The sequence below is a fragment of the Daphnia pulicaria genome, chromosome 11 (genome assembly GCF_021234035.1).
Source record: "Daphnia pulicaria isolate SC F1-1A chromosome 11, SC_F0-13Bv2, whole genome shotgun sequence".
NCBI classification, from domain to species: domain Eukaryota; kingdom Metazoa; phylum Arthropoda; class Branchiopoda; order Diplostraca; family Daphniidae; genus Daphnia; species Daphnia pulicaria.
Window position 1 is genome coordinate 2,547,462 of NC_060923.1, and position 21,900 is coordinate 2,569,361.

The window sequence follows — 21,900 nt, forward strand, 5'->3', positions numbered from 1 at the left end:
AGCGATGACATCATCGCCCAGGATTCTTTTCCAGCTCGCCACTTGACGCCATTGTAGAAAAATAAAGTTGTTCGTGACAGCCTCGCTCTCATTTCAATTCCAACCCGAAAAAGTATTAGCCATTAGTGACAACATTCCAGGTTTATTTCTTCACTTTATTCGGATATCATTATTTGAAATTCCCGCACAAAAAGAATAATCTACAGTCAGGGCCACGAATAACGTGTCAAATATATAATGGGGCGCAGAGTGCACGAGAAAATGTGTTTCCATCTACAGAACAAAAAGGAGCTAAAATATACACGAACGGTATTATTTTTTTCCCGAATTTTTTTTGTTCCTGTCACGTTTTTTCTTTTTTTTTTACGCGGGGGTGGACGATGCACGGTTCAATACATCAAAGGCCGTTATTTTCTTTCAAATACAATTGCGATTTATTTTTAGGATAATAATATAAGTGAAAATTGGAGAGATAGAGAGGACGAGACGGGAGTCGACTAGAAGTGCAAAATATCTTCAATGAAGCGAGTGCGGGGACGACAATCTTTTATCGAAATAAAGGCGATCGGATCGATTTAAAAGTTAGCTGAGAGTATTTTAATTAACAGAGCCATACGTTTGGAGTAGGGGGAGGGGAGTTGTAACGAGTTTTTGTTAGTATGTGGAGAGAACGGTGATAAATCAAACACGCCGGAGTGAATTTGGCGATTTTCTACATGGCTGACGATGCGTGTGTGTGTGTGTGTGTCAATTCATTCGAGTGGATACAACAACATGGTGGGGAAGCCATCGGATTGCGAAATGGAAAAAAACAAATTGTGGTGTGGTGTCGGGAAATAGAGAGAGAGAGCTGTACTATTTATAAAAGGGTTTTTTGGGGAGTTATATCATTTCACAAACAAACAGCCGGGCGACGAGGGACCATGAAGTTACATGTCAAAAGAGCTTGACGGTCGTTGTGGCCTTCGTTGGTCAAAAGGGTGCGGTCACTCTCCGCCTGGTAGTTTGGGTTCACGATGATGTTGGTCACTAGTTCCATATCATCAGATGAATCATACATCCTTCCTGTTATTTGACACAAAACAAATACGAGCAGAGATAGTAAATATGGGCGTGACCTCACATCAACAAAGTTCATCTGGCTGAAGAGGTCAGGCACTTACTTCTCGAACAAATTCTCCGATTTTGAAGCATAAAGAAAGCCAAGACGAGGACGGTGAATCCGACCGAACCGACCAACACTGACAGGGTGAGGATCCAAGGGCTTGACTGGATACGCCCATAGGTCGATGTCAAACTCCCATGAACTTGAATGGAGAAACAAACAAACGTGGGGGGTATTATTTTGGGCGGCTTGTTCGTCGAGAAGAATGTGTGCAAAGCTGGTTAATACCTTGATTGTCAAGGGTGTCTTTGGTAGTTGCCATGACTTCTGCATAATCCCCTGGGCCTAGTTTATTGATTGCCCATACTCTGAATTTGTAGGTCGTATTTGGGTGCAGCTTGTAAATCTCCACTTGGGTCTGCAATTAAAAATGAATCAATCATTTTGTTAAAATCAAGGGGATAATTATATAATTTACAATTGATGGCTTTAGTTCTTCAGGATATGTTCGATGCCAAGCTGGATTGTTCCAATCATCATCTGTGACTTCTTGGTAAATGACAGAGACAGATTTGATTGGGTAACCTCCAGTGCTGTTGAGTTTCCACGTGACTAGAGCTAACACTGATGATGGGTAGACTGTCAAATAAGCTGGAGGTGGGGGTGTTGCTGAAAAAAATTACAAATTTTGTGGTTACTACATGCCATTTCCAAGAACAACTTGTGTGTGGGATCAACATACTTTTGATGTGGAGCTCCACTTGAGCCACATTTCTGGTGAAAGTCCTTTCAGAGTAACCGAAAGACTCTTCTGCCTGACAGGTGTAGACACCAGAGTCTGCCCTGGTGATTTTGGTCAATGTGAGGATCCCGTTTTCTTCAACCTTGCTGTGCTGAAGGGTTTTGCCCTCTCTGATCCAGAGCAAAAGAGAGTTCTCACCAACGGCAGGGGTGTAAACCTCTGTGTTTGATCTGAGACTCTGTGGTAGGCAGGGTAAAGACACATTAGATCCAATGTCTGCATAGACATGGGCCACCGACACATCATCAACTTGAGATCCACAACTGATATTGAACCACAAAAGGAGCAAATAAAATGGTGCAATGGCCATTTTAAGAAATGAAGAGTAAACTGGGATCATCTTAGCGGAATTAAGACAATGTGTCCGTTGTGTGGATCCATCAGTAGGTCAGCAATTCCATAGTTTCTATCGCCCTTCAGTGTGTGATTTACATTGAAACACGAGCAATTGTAGGTGCTGTGATTTCAATCGAAAATCGGATATATGTTTGATCACAAAGACGCAACATAAAACACAACGCAGGAATCACCTAGTCACGCACCAAGTATTGTACTACGGGCAAACAAAATATATGCACTGCACGCCAGACTAATCCATTGAACAAGCTGTCACTGTCAAACATTTTTAGATCAACTTTGGATTTAGATAGACAGACACTCGCTAGATGGCAATACCGTTTTTAGACAGACAGATACTCGCTAGATGGCAACGCCGTTTCGTCTACTTTTTCAAAAAAAGGTTTGGCGGGATATCGTCTCGATCATAATTAGGAAATGAAATAGATATAGCTTGTTAAAATGGTAAAACCCAATACATTTTACTTTAAACTAAATCTCATGTTACTCGGTAATACACGTACAGAATACTGAGAAAACAGTAGGAGTGGCTGGGTGTGGTGGGGTTACTGTGTTTTCAGTACCTACAACAACTTTGACCTCCATTTTAAACTTTACATGTACAGCGAGTCATTGGATATTTTATTGTATTAATTTGTTTACTTTCACTTCAATTACTGACTCCCTGATCTGGATTTCGGATAGGGAATTAAAAAATCCGCTGTCCGACATGCGCAATCCAATAAATTAGTAGCGCCACTTCGGCAAAATGAGGCAATACTAAATCAAGAAGTTGTTGAGTTTTTTTTGGTGATTTGGAAGAGAACCGGTTGGCAATTTCGGGTGAGAATTCAAGCAAAGTATCCCTTTTTATGTCATTTGCTTGTATCTATTTTTATACTTTTGCATGGCCATGTGAAGACCACGATCTATCGACACTGTTTTTATGCATTTATCAGGGCTCTATAACCAAGGAAAACAAATTCGTGAAAACTCCTTCTGACACGTAATCGTTAGGCCTTCAAACCAATGTTTGGATAAGTTTCGTGAGGGCACAGTCTGTTTATGTCATCATTTGATAAGTGATTCTGCTCCTCCTCACACATTTGTAGTAGAAAAATCACAAAGTCCTGTCAAAGACCCCACCAGTTTTATCAATAGATGTAAGTCCTGCATCATTTTGTGAAACATGGTTCAATAATAGTAAAACTCTAAGGCACAACAACTTTAGAATTTGAATAAGCTTTTTATCTAATAAATTTGTGTCTGTGCAGATCATCATCAAAACCTATCATGAGGAAAGCAAGACGAGCAGCTGAAATGCAGGATCAAGGAGCTGCAATGCCCTACCCACAGTATGGTTATCCACCACCTAATGCCCAATCTCATCAAGATCCATCCATGTACATGGCTGGTCCTCCCGCTGGCATGTACAATCCTGCTGCCCAGGCTCCAATGTCTCCTGGCTACTACCCTCAACAAGGAATGCCATTTATGCCAATGGGTGGTGGTGGCAGCGATCAAACCAACTTTATGCCTGCCCAGTTTTTGCAAAACCCTGTCATGGCCAACATGGCAATGCAATATGGCCAGAGCCTAGTGGGACAAGGCAAAGAGGCCCTAGACCGGGAGCTCAACAAATATGTCGCTACTTCTAGAATAAAGTACTACTTTTCAGTGGACACGGCGTACGTCGCCAAAAAATTGGCTCTTCTTCTCTTCCCCTTTACACACAGAGTGAGTTACAGAATTTAATTGTTTCTTGATGAATAACAAACTTAATATTTGTTCCCTCATGGTCTTCAGGATTGGTCTGTCAAATATAATCCAGACGAACCCGTTCAGCCCAGGTATGAATTAAATGCACCGGACCTCTACATCCCTGCGATGGCATTCGTGACGTATTTACTTATCGGCGGAGTGTCACTCGGAATTCAAGAGCGTTTCAGCCCGGAAGGATTGGGCATCCAAGCTAGCACAGCGCTTGTGTGGGCCTTTATTGAAGTACTGGCAATTTGGGTGACACTTTATATCATGAATATCCAAACGAAATTGACTTCTTTCGACATTTTGGCGTTTTCGTCCTACAAATACGTCGGGTATGATTTAATTTTTGTTTGCAAATTTTACAACCCTCTGTACAAAAATGTGTTTTTTTTTTTCCCCACAGAATGATAGTTGCAGTTATTGCTAGCTTCATTATGCCGTCAGCATACCATCTAGCTCTAATATACGTAAGCGCAGCCACAATGTTCTTCCTGGTAATTATTTATTTTCTAATAAAGTTGAATACGATACATTAAAACAATTGTTTTATTGGGACCACAGATTCGTTCTTTGAAGGTTCAAATACTACCAGAGTCGTCCCATGATTCCTACGGAGAACAGAATACTAGCTTCACCGGGGAAGGTTCTAAACGACGGACTTATCTTTTGCTTTTCATGGGAGGTTTGCAGCCGTTGATGATGTGGTGGCTGACTCGACAGATTGCACGCCCTTAAGGTGTTTTGACAGTAGAATCTAAGTGGAGCGCTTCCGTTTCATCTGATTGAACACTCTTCTCCCAGCGTATTTTCGTTTTCAGATGTTATAAAATTTTTGCCAAGACTATATTCTGAATGCAATGTGCTTTGCAAAATTTCAAATAAACTCAAAAGTTCATTCTTTACTACTCTTTAATTGGCTTGTAATAAAAATTGGGATATTTTTCATTTTATTATTTGACTATAAAAGTTGTACAGTAATTTTCATTCAATGCCATATAGGTTTATAATTGTAGCCAGCATACTTCTTCTTGTATTTCAATCCAGTGACTATGGTAGACCGCCTGGGGAAAGCACTTATGCCACCATGCATGGTGTCTGTGTCTGGATGGAAACGGTGATAATCATACTGGATTGAGACATTGGGTGGGAGCTCAATGGACTTGAATTTGTCTAGTGGCACTCTAGTATCAATTTCTTGCAGGTAAAAGTCTCTGATGTCATCTAAATAGAAGCAAAACATGGTTAAATACCTAAACACTAGTCTGATTTCTGTTTCTAGCTTACCTGTGGTTAGAATTTCGTGTAGTTTTGAATTAGGCACTCCATGATTAAATTCCTTGAAGCAGGCCGTAAGCACTTTAAACTTGATGCGGCCATTACTTAATTGTGCTGAATTTGAGCCCAATTGGCTTTCAAAAATGCCATCGAGTTTCTTTTCGGCGTCCTCCGGAGGGGTGTAAGGTTTATGAGGGCGCAGATAACTTCTGTCCTTCAAAGACTTTGCGATGGATTCTATAGTTGACGCAAAGCGTCTTGCCTGTAAAATCAAAGTTCATGTACAAATCAAATAATAATAACGGTTTAAGTTACGAATACCAACCTGATATAATCCACAAGCCATGCTGTTGGCTGAACTAGGAATAAGATGTTGAAGAAAATAACATGTGGTAGCCATCTAGCGAGAATGGACGACACCTTTTTTAACGTTACCGGCTTTTTGTCACGATTCAATTCCCACCGAAGAGAAGAAGGAAATGTCGTATTTTTTCAAAAAGGCTTTCCAATTCTGCGTTACTTAAACATTGCTTGTGAATATATTTGACTAGTGATAAAGATATGATATTTTCCCGCTTTTCCTTGATCGTGTTTGCAGAATTTTTTTACATTTAACAGGAAAAGAAAGCGTTGTCCTCATTACGTTTTTTAGCCTACAATGTGAATTAGAATGTTTCTAGAAATTAAAAATCCAGAGTCTGTCTTTTCGATAAAAGACTTAGATGACGTAATGATAAAGTTAAATATAAAATGGAGAGAAATGTCGAATGAGGGTTTGCTGTCAAAAGTAGATTGAGAGTCACGTGACGGCTGTGTGGGCCAATGAGAAGGAGGCAGTATGGCGACGCTCGCTCAAACTGGCAATGTCTTGTCGTTGGTCGGCCATTGAAAGTTAGGCTAGGTGTACGAGCTAGGAGTCTCGGTTTCTTCTGCGTGTGCTGCGGCGCTCCAAAATTCCCAAAGACACCATGGCTTGTTGGTGAAATTGACTGGATTTTCGTCTAATCTTTCCTTCTCGTCTTGATCGTGTCATTTTTTCGCTAGTGAGTTGTCCGATTCCAACGAGAACCAAGTGTGAGAGAAAGGGAGAGAGGCGCCCTCGAAGAAGAAGAAGAAGTTTGTGTCTGTGTGTGTGTGTGCGCCCCGACAACTTTGGTGTGTGTGTGTGATGCGTTTCAAAGTGTAAAAACGTTGCAAGCCATGATGATGCTCATCGACGAGGGAAACAATCCGTTCGATTGAGTGAAAAAGGTGTATAATTGCTTTCAAAGTTCAACATCATACACACGGCGTTCTGTGTGTGTGTGTGTGTGTGTATAGTGCCGTGTGTGTGTGAGCGAGCGTAAACCTCCCTCCCACTCTTCCCACCATACACACAAATGGCCCATCCGAATTCGCAAACCAATGGAGCTAGCTTAGAAGATTGCCACACCAACTTCTTTGCCCTGGTATATTTCATTTGCTTATTTTATCGATTAATAAGTTGGTGAATTTCCACAAGAATTTGGGTCGCCCGGGGGGCATCAGGGGAGACAACACAGAAAATAACAGTTGAAGAGAGGAAGCGATCAAGACTCGTTCGGCGCCATTCTCGGCCCTCTTCATAGGTGTCGTCCCGAGACATTGACACAGTGCAATGCCCTACTTTCATGAGCTTGAGCGGGCAAAACGACCAACAAACAATATTTTCATCTCATTTTACTTGCATTATTATGGGAGATTTTCTATTTTTCTGAAAGTTTCCATTAGATATTATCAATAAGAGACTCTGGTTGAATGGCTAGAGCTATCTGATGTAACTCTACAGGTTAATGACCTCAAAGCTGCCAGTCTATTCATTGCATTTTCTCTCTCTCTTGTTTAGACGGATCTGTGTGGCATCCGATGGAGGAAGCTAACTTCAGAAGGGTACAGCCCTCAACCTGGTGGTGGGGGAGTGTACGGTGGGCAGCAGGGCAACCCACATCAGCAGCAGATGCGTGGGATGGCTGGAGGAACCCAGCAGCCTTGGGATTACCTCAATGATCCTGTTCTCTTGTCTTACTGGCGATGCCTTTCGAATGACATCCTCTGTGTTTGGAGGAGGATCCCATCTGCCTCTTCTGCGTCTAGCCCTGGTGGCTCATCAGCATTCCCACCATCGTTTCCCAGTGGCTTCCCCAATCCCCAGTCCAGCACACAACAGGGTTCAAATGGATTGAGTACTCTGAGCGGGGCTAAAGAGTTGTGGATATTCTGGTATGGTGATACATCTCCAGACCTCAGTAGCCTTGTTGTGCCAGAGATCCTCAACATGGAGGGTGAGCATGGATCCTGGGAGAATGGACTCTCCTACGAGTGCAGATCCTTGCTCTTCAAAGCCCTTCACAATCTCATTGAGAGGTCAGTCCTGTGGTTCTTCTCTTTTTGTCTTGTCCAAAACGTAACCATTTGTGATGGGTGTGCAGGTGTTTGCTGTCAAGAGATTTCATCCGATTGGGTAAGTGGTTTGTGCAGCCACAGGAAGGAGTGGATTCTGCCTGCACTCAACAACAGCAAAACCAGCAACCGGATTCCTCCAACCCTACAACCACCATTCCAGCCAGGAACGGTCACTTGTCGTTTTCATTTTCGTTTTTCGTCCACGGAGAGTCGACTGTTTGCGCCAGCATCGACGTCCGTCAACACCCAGTCGTACGCAAGACCACCCACAGGCATTTAGCCGCCGCACAGGCCACAAGCGGTGGAGTCCATGGTAACATTTTTGTAACAATTTGTAACGTGCCAAAATGGAAAAGTTAACTGCACAGTCTCGTTGAATTATCTCCCCACAGTTATGTTGGCTCCTTACGGCCTAGCGGGCGTACTGACTGGCGTTTCCTACCGGTCAGCCACTGACCACGTAACCCGCAAGCTGATGGAAGAATGGCGCCAATACTACCCTGTTGAATGCGGTGGCAATAACAGCCCGCAAACTGCAGCAGGAGCTGGACAGCAACAGCGAGGTCCAGGTCCCGGTGGCGGCCTGGGAGGATTAGAAGCTGCATCGGACACGGAAGATATGGTGGAAGTCATCGTCGGCAATGTCCGCATGCGCTATCCAACGTGCTACGTTATGGTCTGTGATGCGGACAGTGCGGCTAATTCGGCTGCCTTCAACCAACTGGCGACTTCCGAAGGGGGTAGGATCTGCTTCCTTCTGGTTAAAAAAAACTTTTGACTGATGGATTTCTCTTGATAGGAATGCTGATGACTCCACCAGCATCGCCTCCTCTGACATCAAATCCGGCGAGTATATCTCGCAGTATTAGCCATTCCGCCGTAGTGTCATCCCTGACGTCGTCGTCCGCTGTTACTTCCGCTCACCACTCATCGTCGTCGCAGCAGCAACTGATTTCCACCGTGCCCAGCTCCACGGCCGCTGCGCTGAATCGGATTGCACAAGCGGCTCATTCCTGGAGACCCGAAGAAGCTCGACGATTGGCTGAGCAAGCCTGGCAAGACAGTCTTCTCTCGCCGGCTGGTCTGCTCCCACAGCCCAAACCCTCCGTTGATCCAGCTGCATCTGCTGTGGTGCCATCCTCCCCGGCTACCAGCACCACCCCGACGACCGACAAAGATTCCACGGCGAATCTTTGGGATTTTGTCGATCCCACAACCAAGAACAGCTGCATCTGTGTCAAGTAAGTTTCGGTCAATTTCACTTTCTTCTTCTTTTTTCAGTTTTTTTTAAATTATTATTTCGAAATGTTGCGAAAATAACGACAAAGTTTGAGGTTTGAAACATTTGAATTTCTTGTTGCCGAGAGATGGAAACTTGTAGTAATATCAAAACATTATTGGGTAACTATTGTCTCCTCCCCCTCCCAACCTGCGACCCAACTTCTACACAAACTCCGCCCCGAAAACAACAACACAAACGAAAACATTAGGTCGAGACGGAATAAAACTGGAAGCAGTGTCCAGGGCAACGGCGTCGGCAGCAATTCCAGCGCCAAGATGGCTTCTACCACTCCATTGAACACTTCTTCTTCATCCTCCTCCTCCTCTATCCCGTCCTCTTCTTCTTCTTCCTCCTCTTCTTCCGGCAAGAGAGGCGGCGGTGTGCATCCATTCCACCACCGCCCGACCTATGCAGCTCCGACTCGGGCCCAATCGACTGTCGCTAGTGTTGGGCAAAAGCTGTTGCCGGACAACAATAACGCCACGGCCGCCCTTCCGCCGGGAAGTGGATCAGGGTCGGTCGAAGGCGGTCAAGATAGGGTCAACAGGTCAGTTTTATATCATGCCGCAACCGACGCATACACACAGCCAAACTACTACTACCACTACTACTACTACTACTACTTGGCTTTCCTTCTTTATTCCCCCCTTTTTACAATTCGATCGGTTGAACCAAAAACCAATTGATAACACAAATATCAATCCCGGCTTTTTATCTCTCCTCTTGAGCGAACCAACTGTCTTTTATTCTGTCTCTCTATCTGCTTTTCCCCTCTACTTTTGAACGGAATTTTTTTAAAAAAGGGCGACAACCGAGAAAAGGATTGTGTGGTTGTCCGTCGTCGTCGTCTACTAATCAGCTCCTAAAAACTAACTCTCAAATAACAGCTTGTGCTCCAGTTGTCCATGGGCTCTCTCTCTCCCGTCTTTTTGTCTTGTCTCTTGTATGCGCCTATGAACCTCTTGACTCTCTTTTTTTTAATCTTATCTTTCTGTGTATGTCTTTTTCTGGCCTCTACGAAAAAATATCGTCTGCCGACTTAAAGTCCGTCAAACCGGGACAGACGCAAAATGAGGTGAATTTCAGACACACAATCCATCGCTTTTCCATTCACAATTTTTTTTCGTGTCTTGATCTCTTCCAATTTTCCGTTCGTCTTTGCGTGGGGTCGGATGCTAAAATTCATATGCTGGTCTCGTTTCAAAACTACTACCACTACTACCAAACACACTGCTCTACTTGCTGCTCCCTATGCCTCCTATGCGCTTTAGACGTTGGCTTTTTGGAATCTCCCAATCAACAAAAAAAAAACAAAAAAAAAAAAATGAATTACGCGTGCGATAATCCAATTGGGTTGCCATACACCTCCATAACGAATTGAAGCTTGAGAAAACCTATCGTGGCTTGGGTGCTATAAAAAAAAAGACAATGCTTGCTGTTTTTTTGTTTTTTATTTCGACTAACGTTCTTGTTTTTTATCAAATGTCGACGTGATAACTTTGAAATTAATTTTGCTTTTTTTTCCTTTTTTTTCTTTCTCTCTTGTCTCGGGTTTGAATTTGGCCCGTCTTGTGTGTTTGTTTGTGTGATTGTGTAAAGAGCGGGAACGGCGAATCCGACGAGTACAGGTGGCGCCACCACGCCGGCACCAGCTCCAGCCCTGCCGACTTACCAGCGGAGCCAGGCGGCTCTCCGTGGGCCCGCCAGCCAACAAAGTCAGCAGCAACAGCATTCCAATCACGGCATGAACTCGAGTGGCAACAGCAACAGCGTCGGGCCGTTCACGCTGGCTTCGCCGGCTTCGGTTGCCCCGCCAACGCCCCACTCTCACGCTCCGCCCAGCGTCCCGCCCATGGGTAAATTGACTCGCTACAACTTTGTTTTGACTGCCTTTTCTAACCACCACCACAAAAAAATGAAATGTCATAATCATTTGTTGATTGTCGTCTTTGTAGATTCGTCGCTTCCGTTGTCGAGTCCTCATCCACCAGCATCGAATGACCCATCGTCCAACTTTATCCCGTCGACGCCGTCGGCCAGCGACCATAACATGACGTCGCAGGATCAGAACTGCAGCCGAGCCACTCCTGGTGGAGCGGCCCACACTCCGGGTGGAGGACCCAAATCGAATCAAGCCGCCTATTCGCCTTACGTTGCCCTGCCGAGCGTCGACACCCCCGGTTGGCCTCACTCGGCCGGTGGAGGTGGAGGCAGCGGCTCTTGTCACGCCACTCAGCCGCGCAGCAGTGCCGGGCAGCAGCCCGCCAGTTGTGGCCCTGCCACTTCGGTGGCCCCAACGACACCCAACGTCGGCAGCGGTGGAGGAAGTGGTGGCGAAAGAGCCAATGGCGGTGGAAGCACCTGCTCCACTGCCGATCTCTATGGAATCAAAAAGATTGTACTTCCTCAGAAAGAGTACGAGGAAGAACTCAAGGAAGGAGAAACCGCTCCTGGTCTGCTCTACGACTATAGTAACATGACGGCCTGGTAATAGACAAGTCAGATTTTTCGATTGTGCAACGTTTCATTCATTTAATTTTGTGCACAGGTTGTTTCATCCGGTCAAGCGAATGAAAGTAGGCAACAACTCCTCGAATGGGGACCGACCAACGGATTCCTCTGACGGTGGATCGTCTTGTAGCGGGAAGCAGATCAACGGCAACTTAATGGTAAGATGTTGATTCGTTTCTCTTTGAATGGCCATTTCTTAAGGAAACGTGTTTTTGAATTGACAGCTGGACATGGAAGCCAGAGATGCGATCGAGTACGACGAGGATGGCGTCCACAACGGCCAATCCCGCAAGAGGAAGGAGCCTGACTCTGGTCGTGACGAGGACAGCAACTCGTTGAACTCGGCCAACGCAGCCGGTGGAGCAGCTAAACCAGTGAATCCAAGTTCGCTCTTCACCAGCGAGGGCCTCCAGGCGTCCTATCAGGACTTGGACAAGATTTTCGACAATTCAGACGAGTCGAACGACACGTGCCCTGTGCCTACGCCGCCCGGATCGAACAAACCGGCCGGACTCCCAGAAGACACGGCTCTCATGGGACACGGCCACCACAAAGCGCCGCGTGGTGGCATCACGGCAGCTCACCCGTCACCAGGAACGACCATGCTGGGCGGCCACCACTTGACGGCCGGTGGAGTCAACATTTTGGCCTCGGCCGAATTCTCCAACATGTTCCCGACGCCGCCGTCCCACGAACATCCCATGCAATCGCCGTGCGGACAGATGGAAGGATCGGTGGATTTGTTGGGCGGCGACATGAACAATTCCGGGCACAACGGCATCAAGAGTGAGCCGGGCTCCGGTCACTCGCTCAACGGCTGCAGTCCGACATATCTACAAGAGGACAGCGCTAACAAGGACTGGTCCTACGTCTACCGGCCACCCACTGTCTGGAAAGTTGCCAATTCCTCCAAGTACGCGCCGCTTCCGATCCTGCCCAGCCAGACGATGAGTCCTTTATTCCTACCCGCGCCTTACCGGCCCTCTAGCAGCAGCAATAGCTCGGCCAACCACTCGTCGGGAATTGTGGAAGTGCCTCGCGGACCCATGATGCAGCAGCAGCAACAACAACATGCCTCGATCCGGCCGTTCCAGCGGCTTCAGTCGATGGTGTCTCCCATGCAGCAGCATTTCTCACGCGGTGCCGGTCCGGCGCCTTTCAGCCCCATCTCTCCGTCTCCGTACGGCATGGATGGTGGGCCGCCGCCTTTCGGCGGTATGCCCGGCCACGGGCAGATCCAGCGCCCTGGAATGAACATGGGCGGTTTCCCGCCTACACTGAAGCAGCTGCTGCAACCTCAACAGGGTCAGGGTCAACCACCTGGGTTCCCTCAGCACCAGTCTGGATTCCCGCACCACCATCCACCACAGCAGCAACTCCAGCTGCAGATCCAGCAGCAGCAGCAACAACACCACCACCAACAACAACAACAACCGCAATCGGTCAACAACAGCAACAACATGAGCAACCACTCGAACTTGCCCGAATGCCATTCTCTGATGGTGAACATTGTCCTGGGCGACTCGATGCTCAACATCTTCCGCGATCACAACTTTGACAGCTGCACCGTTTGCGTTTGCAGCGACGGACAGAATTGGGTGGGCACGATACGCGGGCAAGACGCCGTGTATTACCTTCCAGAGTCGTCGAACGCGCGTTCGTCGTCGATGAGAGCGTTGCCCAGCTCATCGCAATTCCCCGGAATGGGCGGCGGTCCAGGCTCGTTGGGTCTGCCTCCTCCGCCGATGAACAACCTGGAGGAGGAAAGCTGCCGGTGCAACTGCGGGTTCAGCGCCCTGGTGAACCGCCACCTTGCCCATCAGGCCGGCCTCTTTTACGAAGACGAAGTGGAGATTGTTGGCGCCAACGCCACCCGAGATCCCGGCCAGTTCAAGCGCGGCTCTCTGTACGCCGTCTGCCACTCATCGGATAAACAGGAACAGCAGATGCTGATGCGATCTCGCATGCTCGACTGCGGACCCGGCCTTTCGCTCTACGGTCCGGAAGGCAACGGCAAAACGCCAGGCGGCAAAGGCGGCGACAAGGAACCAGTGGACAAGGGCGATATCATCAGTCAGTCAATCGCTGCCGTCGTCATGGAAGCGTCGGCCCCCTTGGTCGACACTCTGCCCGTCGCCTTGATGGAGCTGCTTCGAGAGCAGTGCCTGCTGGTCCATCACTCGAGCAGCCCACTCTACCGGGCCGAACAGTTGCAAGCGGCCACGAGGAAGGCCTCCCTTTTGCACGCCCTCGACTACTCTGACGGATGCGAAACGGCCCGCAATGCCTTGACGTTAGCCTTACACAACAATTCTCCGATGCCCATGGCGTCTCCTGTACACCAGCAGCAACCTCCGCCACCTTACCAGCAACAACAACATCAACAACACCAACAACAGCAGCAGCATCAACAACAACAACAGCAGCATTGGAATAACGGACCTCAAACTCCCAATCCGTACGGTGGCATGTCCTTCAACCCAGGCATGGGCGGATTTCAGGCAGGTGGACCTGTCGGTGGTCCAGGATTCCAGGGCCCCAATTCCGGAAACATGCACCTGCCCATGAGTCCTTCGCTGCACAGTCCGACGATGCCGGTTCGAGGGAGACCGCCAACCCCGGCGTCAGTGGGCGGCATGCCGATGCCCCTGTCGAGTCCGGTCGGAATGGCCATGGCGCAAAGACAACCTCATCCTTCTCACGGAGCACATGGGCACTCGACCAACCATCCGTCGACTCTGTCTGCCGGCAACAACGGACCCATCGTCCATTATTGGCCGTTTTTGCACGTCCAGGGCCCCAATTCAAGCCAGGACGTGATCCGCGTCATGAGAACGTTGCAGCCCCTCCTGCAGGACAGCATCCAGAAGAAGAGGGCCGCGGCCGCCACTTTGTGGAGGGCGCCGTTCGCTGTGCAGGGTCCTCTGACTTGGCGTCAATTCCACCGGATGGCCGTCAGAGGCACGGAAGATCGATGCGAGCCTCAGCCGATCCCTTCAGTCATGGCCGGCTACGATCGCGATTGGGTGGCCATCGGTCCGCTGGCCATCCCACACTGGGACCGGCTCCTGCTGGAACCTTACAGCCGCCAGCGTGACGTTGCCTACATTGTTTTGGCTCCCGAAATGGACTACGTTTTGTCGCGGACGAAAATCTTCTTCAAGGAGCTCTCGGCCACCTACGAGATGTGCCGCTTTGGCCGCCACGTTCCTTACAAGGGCCTGCGGGACGGCATTCTCCGCGTGGGCAAGAGCGCCGCCGCCAAGCTGGCCAACGACGCGGTCGACGACTGGTTCAGCAACATCGGCGACTCGCCCATCGCTTCCCTCCTGCGGCTCTACGCCAAAGTCTGCCGCTACCATCTAGCGCCGACTCTCATCAATATGCCGATGGATCGAACTCTTCTCGATCCACCTGCGCCACCGTCATCCAATCGACCCATGAACGCCGTTCCGTCGCCCATGGCGCCTCCATCCACCACGCCCATTCATCCGGGCGATTTCGGCTCGGCCACTCAGAGCGGCATGGGACCGCCGAATCAGGGCGGATCGACGCCTCTTCAGGGTTCCTCCACATTCGGCGTTCATCACACGTCGACGCCGTCGTCCGGCATGACGTCATCAGACGGTAAGCCGACTTCCCCCAAAACGGAAGACGGTGCTGATGGAACGTCGGGTCACGGGGCTTCCGGTGCTACCGACGGATCGGCAGCCGATGACGAGGAGGTCGAACCTCCTTCCATCGTCATTTACATCGTGGATCCGTTCAGTTTCGGCTCAGACAATTTGGACCTCGGGCGGTTGACGGCGTTGGGACTTTTGCGTTGCTACCACCAAATGTTGTCGCTCCTTTCGGAGACGGTCCAGCTCAACGTGTCGCTGCAGTTGATTTCCGCCGACGCCATCCTCCAACTGGGCAAAGACGTGAACGGCGCCTCTCGCTACGATTCGCTCCGATCGCTGGCCCTCAACGTCTTTTCGCAGTGCAAGAAATTAATCTCACAGCCGTCGAACGTCAAATCGCTGACGGGATTCGGTCCGGCTGCCGCCTCGGACACGTTTCTCAAAGCCAAAGACGAGAGGAATCGTGCTCCTTACAGGGTCTACATCCCGGCCTACGTCCTGGCGCCGACCAAAGACAGGACGGTCTGCGACCTCGATCCAGGTGTGTCTACCAACGGAGGGCCCGGCAGTGGCCCACTGTCATTCTTGGCCAGGCCAGACAAGTATTCCGTCCTCTACGTCAGCTACTGCTTATCGGAAGATCAGCGCTGGCTGATTGCCGCCTGCACGGACGAGCGCGGCGAGCTGGTTGACAGCTGCACCATCGGCATCGACGTCCCGAACCGAACCAAGCGGAAACGAGTCTCAGTCAGGCGGTTTGGGCTCCAGCGGCTCATGGATTTCATTCTGGGCGTCATTTCCACCGGAGTTCATCCGTGGAGGCTCGTCATTGGCCGCGTAGGTCGAATGGGCCACGGCGAATTGAAAAGTAACATCACAATCAAATTTTTAATTTTTTTCAATCGGATGGATTTGTAAAATGTCAATCTTTTTTGTTTTTTCGCCACAACAGGTTGGAGCGCCCTGCTGAGTCGCAAAAATCTGTTGAGAGCCTCGCGACATTTGGCCGATATTTGCGGCCAGTGTTCGCTCGTGTTCCCTTCGCAGGCGCCCACTTTAGTGTCGGCCTGTCTGGTCTCGCTCGAGCCGGACTCTCACTTCCGCATGATGCCGGATCAAGTGACTCCCGACGAGCGTTTCGGTCAGCAGTCAGCCAACAGTCACCTGTCGACACCCGAGGACGCCTCTTGCACTCACATCCTCGTTTTCCCCACGTCGGCCACCACTCGAGTAAGTCGTCGTCTCTGCCCGCCTGGGGGAAGGTGTTCCTTTTTTTATTCTAACTTGTTTTTTCCCTTTTTCTTTCGCAGTCTCCTCAGACGACGTTCCACGAGGAAAACATCAACGGACCCGATTTGGGAGACGACGATCTCCTCTCTGCCCTCAACGACGACATGGGCGACGGATTCGAGGGGATGAGCGGCTTTGACGACATTTTCATGACGTGGCCGGAAACGGACCAAGTCAATGACGGCACCGACGATTTGACGTCGGACATAACGGGTGGCAACAACGGCGGGATGAACAACATGGGCGGCTGCGGAACTTCTCGGTCACCTGGAGCTTCGCACGGCGGCGGCGGTGGAGGTTCGCCCGGCCGTGGCGGCATGCGCTCCAACATGAATCCCGAGTCGCCGTCGGGCATGGGCGGACACCACCATGCGGGCGGTTCCGGGCGGCAGAGTCCACGAGCGGAGCAGGAGGAAGTGGGTACGCTGCTCCAGCAGCCGCTGGCCCTCGGCTATTACGTGTCGACGGCGCCGACGGGCGACATGCCGTCCTGGTTCTGGTCTTCGTGCCCTCATTTGGCGCGTGCCTGCCCGGCTTTCCTCAAGTGCGCACTTCACTTGCACAACCACGCCGTCCAGCAGAACTCGGACGACATCCTCCTGCAGCAGCAGCAACAGCAAGTCAACAACTCGTCAAAGGTGCATCCGCTCGACTCGCAAGTCACGACGGATGTCCTCAGGTACGAAACGAATCGATTTTCTTTCTTTTTATACATTGGGATGAGGTCTTGGGTCATGTTGGTATTGATTATTGATTCGATTGAAAACCCCAAAGGTACGTCATGGAAGGTTACAACGCCCTCTCTTGGCTGTCGCTCGATCCCAAGTCTCGTGATCGCCGCTCTTGCCTCCCCATTCACATCCAGCTCTTGGTGCAGCTCTACCACGCCTTGGCTGCTTTAGTCTGAAAAACAACAACAAACACAACAACAAAATCATTTACGACCCCTCTGAAAAAAAAAAAAGAAAATTGTTTTCCCCGTTTCGGAATTTCTTAACTTGACAGAAACAGAAGAAGAAATAATTACGATATTATTATTTAAAAGAAAAAGAAACTTAAAAAAGAATCGATGCCCTGTGCTGGTGTATGCACTTCGCAATATCCTACTCGCCTCACCCCCTCACACTCACACAAACAAAAACACAACACGCCACCATCTGTCATGACAAAAACAAAACTAAAAAAACAAAAACTAAAAAAAATAGTATAATATTACATATGGCTCTACATAATGTTTTTTTTTTTCTTCTTTTTTTCTGTTGGTTCGTTCGATTGTTGGGTCTTTCTTGTTCCCTTCTCATATTCGTTGACGATTTTTCTAGTGCAAAAAGTAAAAACACCAACAAAAAAAGAAAGAAAAAAAAGATGAATAATTAATTACATAATAATCTTTACAAAAAAAATTGCGATGGATTTGTTAGCGTCGGGGTATATATTGTGTTCCTCCTCCTTTCACGATGTTGTTGTATCATCCCCCCTTTTTTTTCTATCTTGAAAAACTTAAAAAAAAAGCAAAAGACAAAGGAACAATATCTTATTATGTAATCAGCTTTGTGATGGTGATGTTTTTGTACAGGACAGTTCAATTTCCAAAGCGTTCATATGGGCCACATACCGTTTGTAATTCTGCTCCGAAATTATTTTTTTTTTCGTCTCTTCCTGTAATTTCTTTCGGTTTAATTTTCTTTTTGGATGGATGGATTTCATTTATACGCATTTCTCCTCTTTACCTCTTTCTCCCTCCTTTTTTTTTAAATTTCTTAAAAAACTATTCTCGAAATATTTCCAGCGAAACAGCAGCAATACTGGCCGTTTTGTGAGCGAAAATTAATCAATTAGTTTGGGGGACAAACCAGCAACAAAAAAACCCAGGCAGTTTGTTGGGATTTATTGTGTTTGGTTATTTTGTTTCTGCAGGGCCTCTAGAAGAAGAAAGAAGAGAATGATGATAATAATAAAATCTTATATATTTCAAGTGAATGACGGAACACAGCCCTGCCTGACTTAGAGCAATTGATTGTGAGTAAGAAAAAAACGAAGGTGACATCTCGTCTGTTGTTGTTGTTTCCTAGCCCCCCTGTGCTGTACATTCTTCTTCTCTTTGTCCTGTCCGCTTAACTCCTCTAGTGTCAACACTCAAATCAACATCCTCTATTCATCAATTGTCATTACCTTAATTTTTCCTTTTGTGTGTCGAGAGAGAAATGTAGTAGGATGGGGGGGGGGGGGGGCGACTTATTTTTTGATTGTATCCTTTTTTTTCCTTCTCTTTTTCAAAATCTTATCGAACGACAAGTGACCGGAGATTCTAAAAACTAGACCGTCATCCTTCATCTTCTTGGTGGTAACATGTTTTTCTTTCTTTTTCTTGAATTTGGTCAGTTCCTCTCTCTCTCTCTCCTTCGATTGAATTTTGTTTTCCTTTTGATTTCCCTTTTTGTGGAGGTTTGTCAAATCGAAACTCTGATCGTCCATTTTTGTCGCGGTGTAACTGGGAAGGAAAGAATGAACCACACACTCCTCATCCGATATGCATTTTGTACAAAACAGAAACAGCAACTTAACAAACCACAACAACACACAAACAACAACCATTCAATAAAAACAAGACTTATAATAAAATCATGTTGATTTCGTGTGTGTCCCCCCTCTCCCCCCCTGATTCACATTAACTCCCATACCTCCTTGTAAGCTTGTTTCTCACCTCTCAAAATTGTCCGTGTCTCCACACACACACACACACACACATAATTGAATTGTTTTTCTTTGAAATTTTGATGGCCTGACGGTTGTCGGGCAAAAAGTGAAAATTGAAAACTTTCGCCCGATGATCGATTGGCGATTGCGCTATTATACAAAAAAATTGAATTTGTAATATGAATTAATATTATTGATTTATACTATTATGTCCAAAAGAAACTGAACTCTTTAATCAAGTCCTCAATCTTTTCCCCCCACGCCCATTTTTATTTTCATCCATTTATTCTCTCTCTTTTGATATTCCGTCAGCGAAAAGAAAAAAAACACACAACTGCTTGCGCGAATACAAGTAACTTTTATACAGTAACCAACGCCAAACAGCCCCGTCCGTTTTCAAAATTTCGTGAGTATATTTGTGTCAATCCGAGTCATTAACAGGTTGATTGGAGAGTACAGCAGTTGAGTTAGCGGAAGAGTATACGAAAAAAATCACTACTTTTACAGGAATTTCCAGACTACGAAGATTTGTCTCTCGACGACCGCAAAACACTTTTTTACAGATTACCGCGGGCGTCTTGATCCAACTCGATGGCTTCGAAAAGAGCCTTGAAATTGCCCGCTCCGAAACCCTGAGAAAAGAATTTGTTTTTATTTTGTTGATGCTAGAAAAGTAAATATGCGCGTTACCTGGTGGTTGTTACGCTGAATGACCTCCAAGAACAAGGTGGGTCGATCTTGCATGGGTTTGGTGAATAATTGCAACAGGTAGCCGTTGTCGTCGTAATCCACCAAAATGTTGAGCTCCTGTTCAAATTGAGACAATTAATTACTTTGCAACATTTCAGATCAATAGAAATTCGAACCTGAAGGACACTCAAGTCTTCCTTGATTTTCACGGGGGATTCGGCCAATTTCACGCGGAGTTGATCGTAGTAGGCGGCGGGGACGGTGAGAAAACTAGTGCCTCGCTTCCTCAAGTTGCGAATCTAAAAATCGAAATGTTTTTCAATTGTCTTAATTGACAAAATGCACGAAGAAATATTTGTCGGTACGGCCGTGATGATGTCGGAAGTGTTGAGCGCAATGTGCTGCACTCCGGCGCCTCCGTAGTAGTCGGTGTATTCCTGAATTTGGCTCTTTCTCAGTCCGTTGGCCGGTTCGTTGATGGGCATCTTTGGTGACCAGGAAAAATTATTATCGCGTCCTCCATCTCCTTTTTAAAAAGATGTGCATGAATACCTTGATGGTTTCCTCGTAATTGGTGACGACGATGGAACGCAGGGCAGAGTATTGCGTGTGAATCTGAGAGTCGTCGACCGACCAGAATCGATGAAACATCAAATTTTGAGTGTACCATTCAGCTGCCGACTCCATTTGCAAGTCCGGTTGATTTCCCACAACGTGATCGATGAAATTCAAATTGATCGTAGGTCTATAATAACACAAAATCATTCAGTAATATAAAATTAATCTCAAAAAGGAATTCATTTTAAAATGTTTACAGTGTCGAAAGTAGAGGATCTTCGCTGACTGGGATTTTGTTGTAGCCGGGCAGGAAGAAACCGGTGTAGTTGCCTCGTTCCACAAAGGTATGTGTAGTGTCGCCATACTGTCAGATATTAAACAAGTTCACCAATTTTGGAATCTAATAAACTGGTTTTTCGCGCCAGGATAAATTACCGTTTGAACTGTGGCAAAACGGACGAAACCGAATTCGTCCTCTTCTTGCCAAATGTCACGGACGACTTTGGCACCGCGGTCCTTGGCCGCCTGAACAATGGCGTCGAGATCTTCGACGCTGAAGGCGATGTCTTTGACGCCATCGCCGTGTCGCACCAAATGCGGGCCCATCTCCGAGTCATCGTTGGGTTCGTACGCAGATTTGAAGACGAAGCGAATCTAAAGATGAAAAAAAAAGAATGACGTATGCAAATTTGAGATTGAAATTTAGACAGAAATGCAAATTATTAAATTTATTTTTATACTTTGTTCTGGGCGACAAGGTGGGCAGCCACTTTCCTTGAACCAGTCTCGAGACCTTGGTAACCAGCCGGAGTGAAGCCCATACGAGTGCAGTAGTACGAAGCCGCCTGGATGTATTTATTATTATTATTTAAAAAAAAGAATTATTTGAATTCATCACTGTAGAATTTCACCTGTTTGGCGTTTCCAACCCAAAAGGTCAAGTGATCAAAGTGGAGGAATTTTCCTGCCGGAGGCTTTATTTTTCCCCATGAAAATAGTTATACAGATAAGGAAAAGATTAATTACTCATCGTCAAAAAGATTACAATCAATTGATGCTTAAGACATTTTAAACGACGATAAATTCTTACTTTAGGGCCTTTATCGGTGTACGTCGTCTACACGTCGATCAGGGGTAACGAGATTGATACAGAAATTAATTGAATTGAAATGGAAATTTTTTGAAAAGAATACTAGAAAATGATTACCATGTTGCCGTTGGTTATTAACTAATCCACAATGGCGTTCGTACGTCCCAGGGTCACAAAGTCAACTGGCCACTGGTCATCAACAACAAGTCGACGTCTATGAGCTGGAACGGGGTCTAGCAGCCCCCCAATGACAAGCGCAGGTAAAAACGGAGCAACCAATGCACCAGGTGAGCGAGGGATAAAGTCGAGCCGCTTTTAATGCACTTGGCACGCGGGACACGTGAGACTTGCAAACGGCCCCCCGACGTTATACTTTCCAACTATTTACTTCTTTTTGGGGAGATTTTTTTGGGGGGCCATTAAGTCCACGACCTACGGGCAAATTTCACAATC

The 21,900-nt window shown here is 47.2% G+C and overlaps 5 protein-coding genes across 9 annotated transcripts; 2 read left to right on the plus strand and 3 right to left on the minus strand.

The window, feature by feature from the left end:
* Positions 1 to 122: 122 nt before the first annotated feature.
* LOC124315436 lies at positions 123 to 2,533 on the minus strand. Its single transcript, XM_046781111.1, has 5 exons — positions 1,848 to 2,533; positions 1,584 to 1,774; positions 1,394 to 1,523; positions 1,164 to 1,307; positions 123 to 1,065 (listed from the first exon to the last, which is right to left on the minus strand). The coding sequence occupies exons 1-5, from the start codon at positions 2,245 to 2,247 to the stop codon at positions 893 to 895; spliced, it is 1,038 nt and encodes a 345-aa protein (XP_046637067.1). The 5' UTR covers positions 2,248 to 2,533; the 3' UTR covers positions 123 to 892.
* A 425-nt stretch (positions 2,534 to 2,958) lies between these two features.
* On the plus strand, positions 2,959 to 4,912 carry LOC124315454 (protein YIF1B-like). 4 transcript variants are annotated; one of them, XM_046781133.1, is made up of 6 exons: positions 3,021 to 3,086; positions 3,203 to 3,406; positions 3,518 to 3,980; positions 4,050 to 4,342; positions 4,414 to 4,504; positions 4,572 to 4,912. In XM_046781133.1, the coding sequence occupies exons 3-6, from the start codon at positions 3,537 to 3,539 to the stop codon at positions 4,743 to 4,745; spliced, it is 1,002 nt and encodes a 333-aa protein (XP_046637089.1). In that variant the 5' UTR covers positions 3,021 to 3,086; positions 3,203 to 3,406; positions 3,518 to 3,536; the 3' UTR covers positions 4,746 to 4,912. The 4 variants fall into 4 exon arrangements, with proteins under 4 accessions (XP_046637091.1, XP_046637092.1, XP_046637089.1 ...); XM_046781134.1 differs by having other exon boundaries at positions 3,072 to 3,103; XM_046781135.1 differs by lacking the exon at positions 3,203 to 3,406 and having other exon boundaries at positions 2,959 to 3,086.
* A 28-nt stretch (positions 4,913 to 4,940) lies between these two features.
* Positions 4,941 to 5,767, minus strand: LOC124315622 (39S ribosomal protein L50, mitochondrial-like). Its single transcript, XM_046781411.1, has 3 exons — positions 5,611 to 5,767; positions 5,295 to 5,547; positions 4,941 to 5,231 (listed from the first exon to the last, which is right to left on the minus strand). The coding sequence occupies exons 1-3, from the start codon at positions 5,683 to 5,685 to the stop codon at positions 4,996 to 4,998; spliced, it is 564 nt and encodes a 187-aa protein (XP_046637367.1). The 5' UTR covers positions 5,686 to 5,767; the 3' UTR covers positions 4,941 to 4,995.
* A 117-nt stretch (positions 5,768 to 5,884) lies between these two features.
* On the plus strand, positions 5,885 to 19,591 carry LOC124315092 (mediator of RNA polymerase II transcription subunit 13-like). Of its 2 annotated transcripts, XM_046780470.1 has the most exons (13): positions 5,885 to 6,733; positions 7,150 to 7,667; positions 7,733 to 8,019; positions 8,099 to 8,446; positions 8,506 to 8,947; positions 9,197 to 9,535; positions 10,588 to 10,844; positions 10,944 to 11,475; positions 11,537 to 11,657; positions 11,724 to 15,990; positions 16,075 to 16,352; positions 16,433 to 17,091; positions 17,187 to 19,591. In XM_046780470.1, the coding sequence occupies exons 1-13, from the start codon at positions 6,665 to 6,667 to the stop codon at positions 17,317 to 17,319; spliced, it is 8,250 nt and encodes a 2,749-aa protein (XP_046636426.1). In that variant the 5' UTR covers positions 5,885 to 6,664; the 3' UTR covers positions 17,320 to 19,591. The 2 variants fall into 2 exon arrangements, with proteins under 2 accessions (XP_046636426.1, XP_046636427.1); XM_046780471.1 differs by lacking the exon at positions 9,197 to 9,535.
* Positions 19,499 to 21,706, minus strand: LOC124315382 (4-hydroxyphenylpyruvate dioxygenase-like). The gene is made up of 11 exons (XM_046781030.1): positions 21,565 to 21,706; positions 21,448 to 21,474; positions 21,269 to 21,331; positions 21,098 to 21,202; positions 20,793 to 21,011; positions 20,615 to 20,721; positions 20,352 to 20,544; positions 20,165 to 20,284; positions 19,976 to 20,098; positions 19,800 to 19,916; positions 19,499 to 19,741 (listed from the first exon to the last, which is right to left on the minus strand). Exons 1-11 carry the CDS (start codon positions 21,565 to 21,567, stop codon positions 19,667 to 19,669), a joined length of 1,152 nt encoding a protein of 383 aa, XP_046636986.1. The 5' UTR covers positions 21,568 to 21,706; the 3' UTR covers positions 19,499 to 19,666.
* Positions 21,707 to 21,900: the final 194 nt, after the last annotated feature.

Bases quoted from the DNA above. Each gene is read 5' to 3' on its own strand.
- LOC124315436 (XM_046781111.1), bottom strand. From the start codon at position 2,247: ATGATCCCAGTTTACTCTTCATTTCTTAAAATGGCCATTGCACCATTT. The intron at 1,775-1,847 runs GTATGTTGATCC...AATTTTTTTCAG, and splicing joins AGTGGAGCTCCACATCAAAA to CAACACCCCCACCTCCAGCT. The intron at 1,524-1,583 runs GTAAATTATATA...TTTTAATTGCAG, and splicing joins AAGAACTAAAGCCATCAATT to ACCCAAGTGGAGATTTACAA.
- LOC124315454 (XM_046781135.1), top strand. From the start codon at position 3,537: ATGAGGAAAGCAAGACGAGCAGCTGAAATGCAGGATCAAGGAGCTGCA. The intron at 3,981-4,049 runs GTGAGTTACAGA...CATGGTCTTCAG, and splicing joins TCTTCCCCTTTACACACAGA to GATTGGTCTGTCAAATATAA. The intron at 4,343-4,413 runs GTATGATTTAAT...TTTTCCCCACAG, and splicing joins TCGTCCTACAAATACGTCGG to AATGATAGTTGCAGTTATTG.
- LOC124315622 (XM_046781411.1), bottom strand. From the start codon at position 5,685: ATGGCTACCACATGTTATTTTCTTCAACATCTTATTCCTAGTTCAGCC. The intron at 5,548-5,610 runs GTTGGTATTCGT...TTGATTTTACAG, and splicing joins TGGCTTGTGGATTATATCAG to GCAAGACGCTTTGCGTCAAC. The intron at 5,232-5,294 runs GTAAGCTAGAAA...GCTTCTATTTAG, and splicing joins ACACGAAATTCTAACCACAG to ATGACATCAGAGACTTTTAC.
- LOC124315092 (XM_046780470.1), top strand. From the start codon at position 6,665: ATGGCCCATCCGAATTCGCAAACCAATGGAGCTAGCTTAGAAGATTGC. The intron at 8,447-8,505 runs GTAGGATCTGCT...TTCTCTTGATAG, and splicing joins ACTGGCGACTTCCGAAGGGG to GAATGCTGATGACTCCACCA. The intron at 11,476-11,536 runs GTAATAGACAAG...TTTTGTGCACAG, and splicing joins TATAGTAACATGACGGCCTG to GTTGTTTCATCCGGTCAAGC.
- LOC124315382 (XM_046781030.1), bottom strand. The intron at 21,012-21,097 runs GTATAAAAATAA...TTTCATCTTTAG, and splicing joins ACCTTGTCGCCCAGAACAAA to ATTCGCTTCGTCTTCAAATC. The intron at 20,099-20,164 runs GTACCGACAAAT...TTCGATTTTTAG, and splicing joins CTTCCGACATCATCACGGCC to ATTCGCAACTTGAGGAAGCG.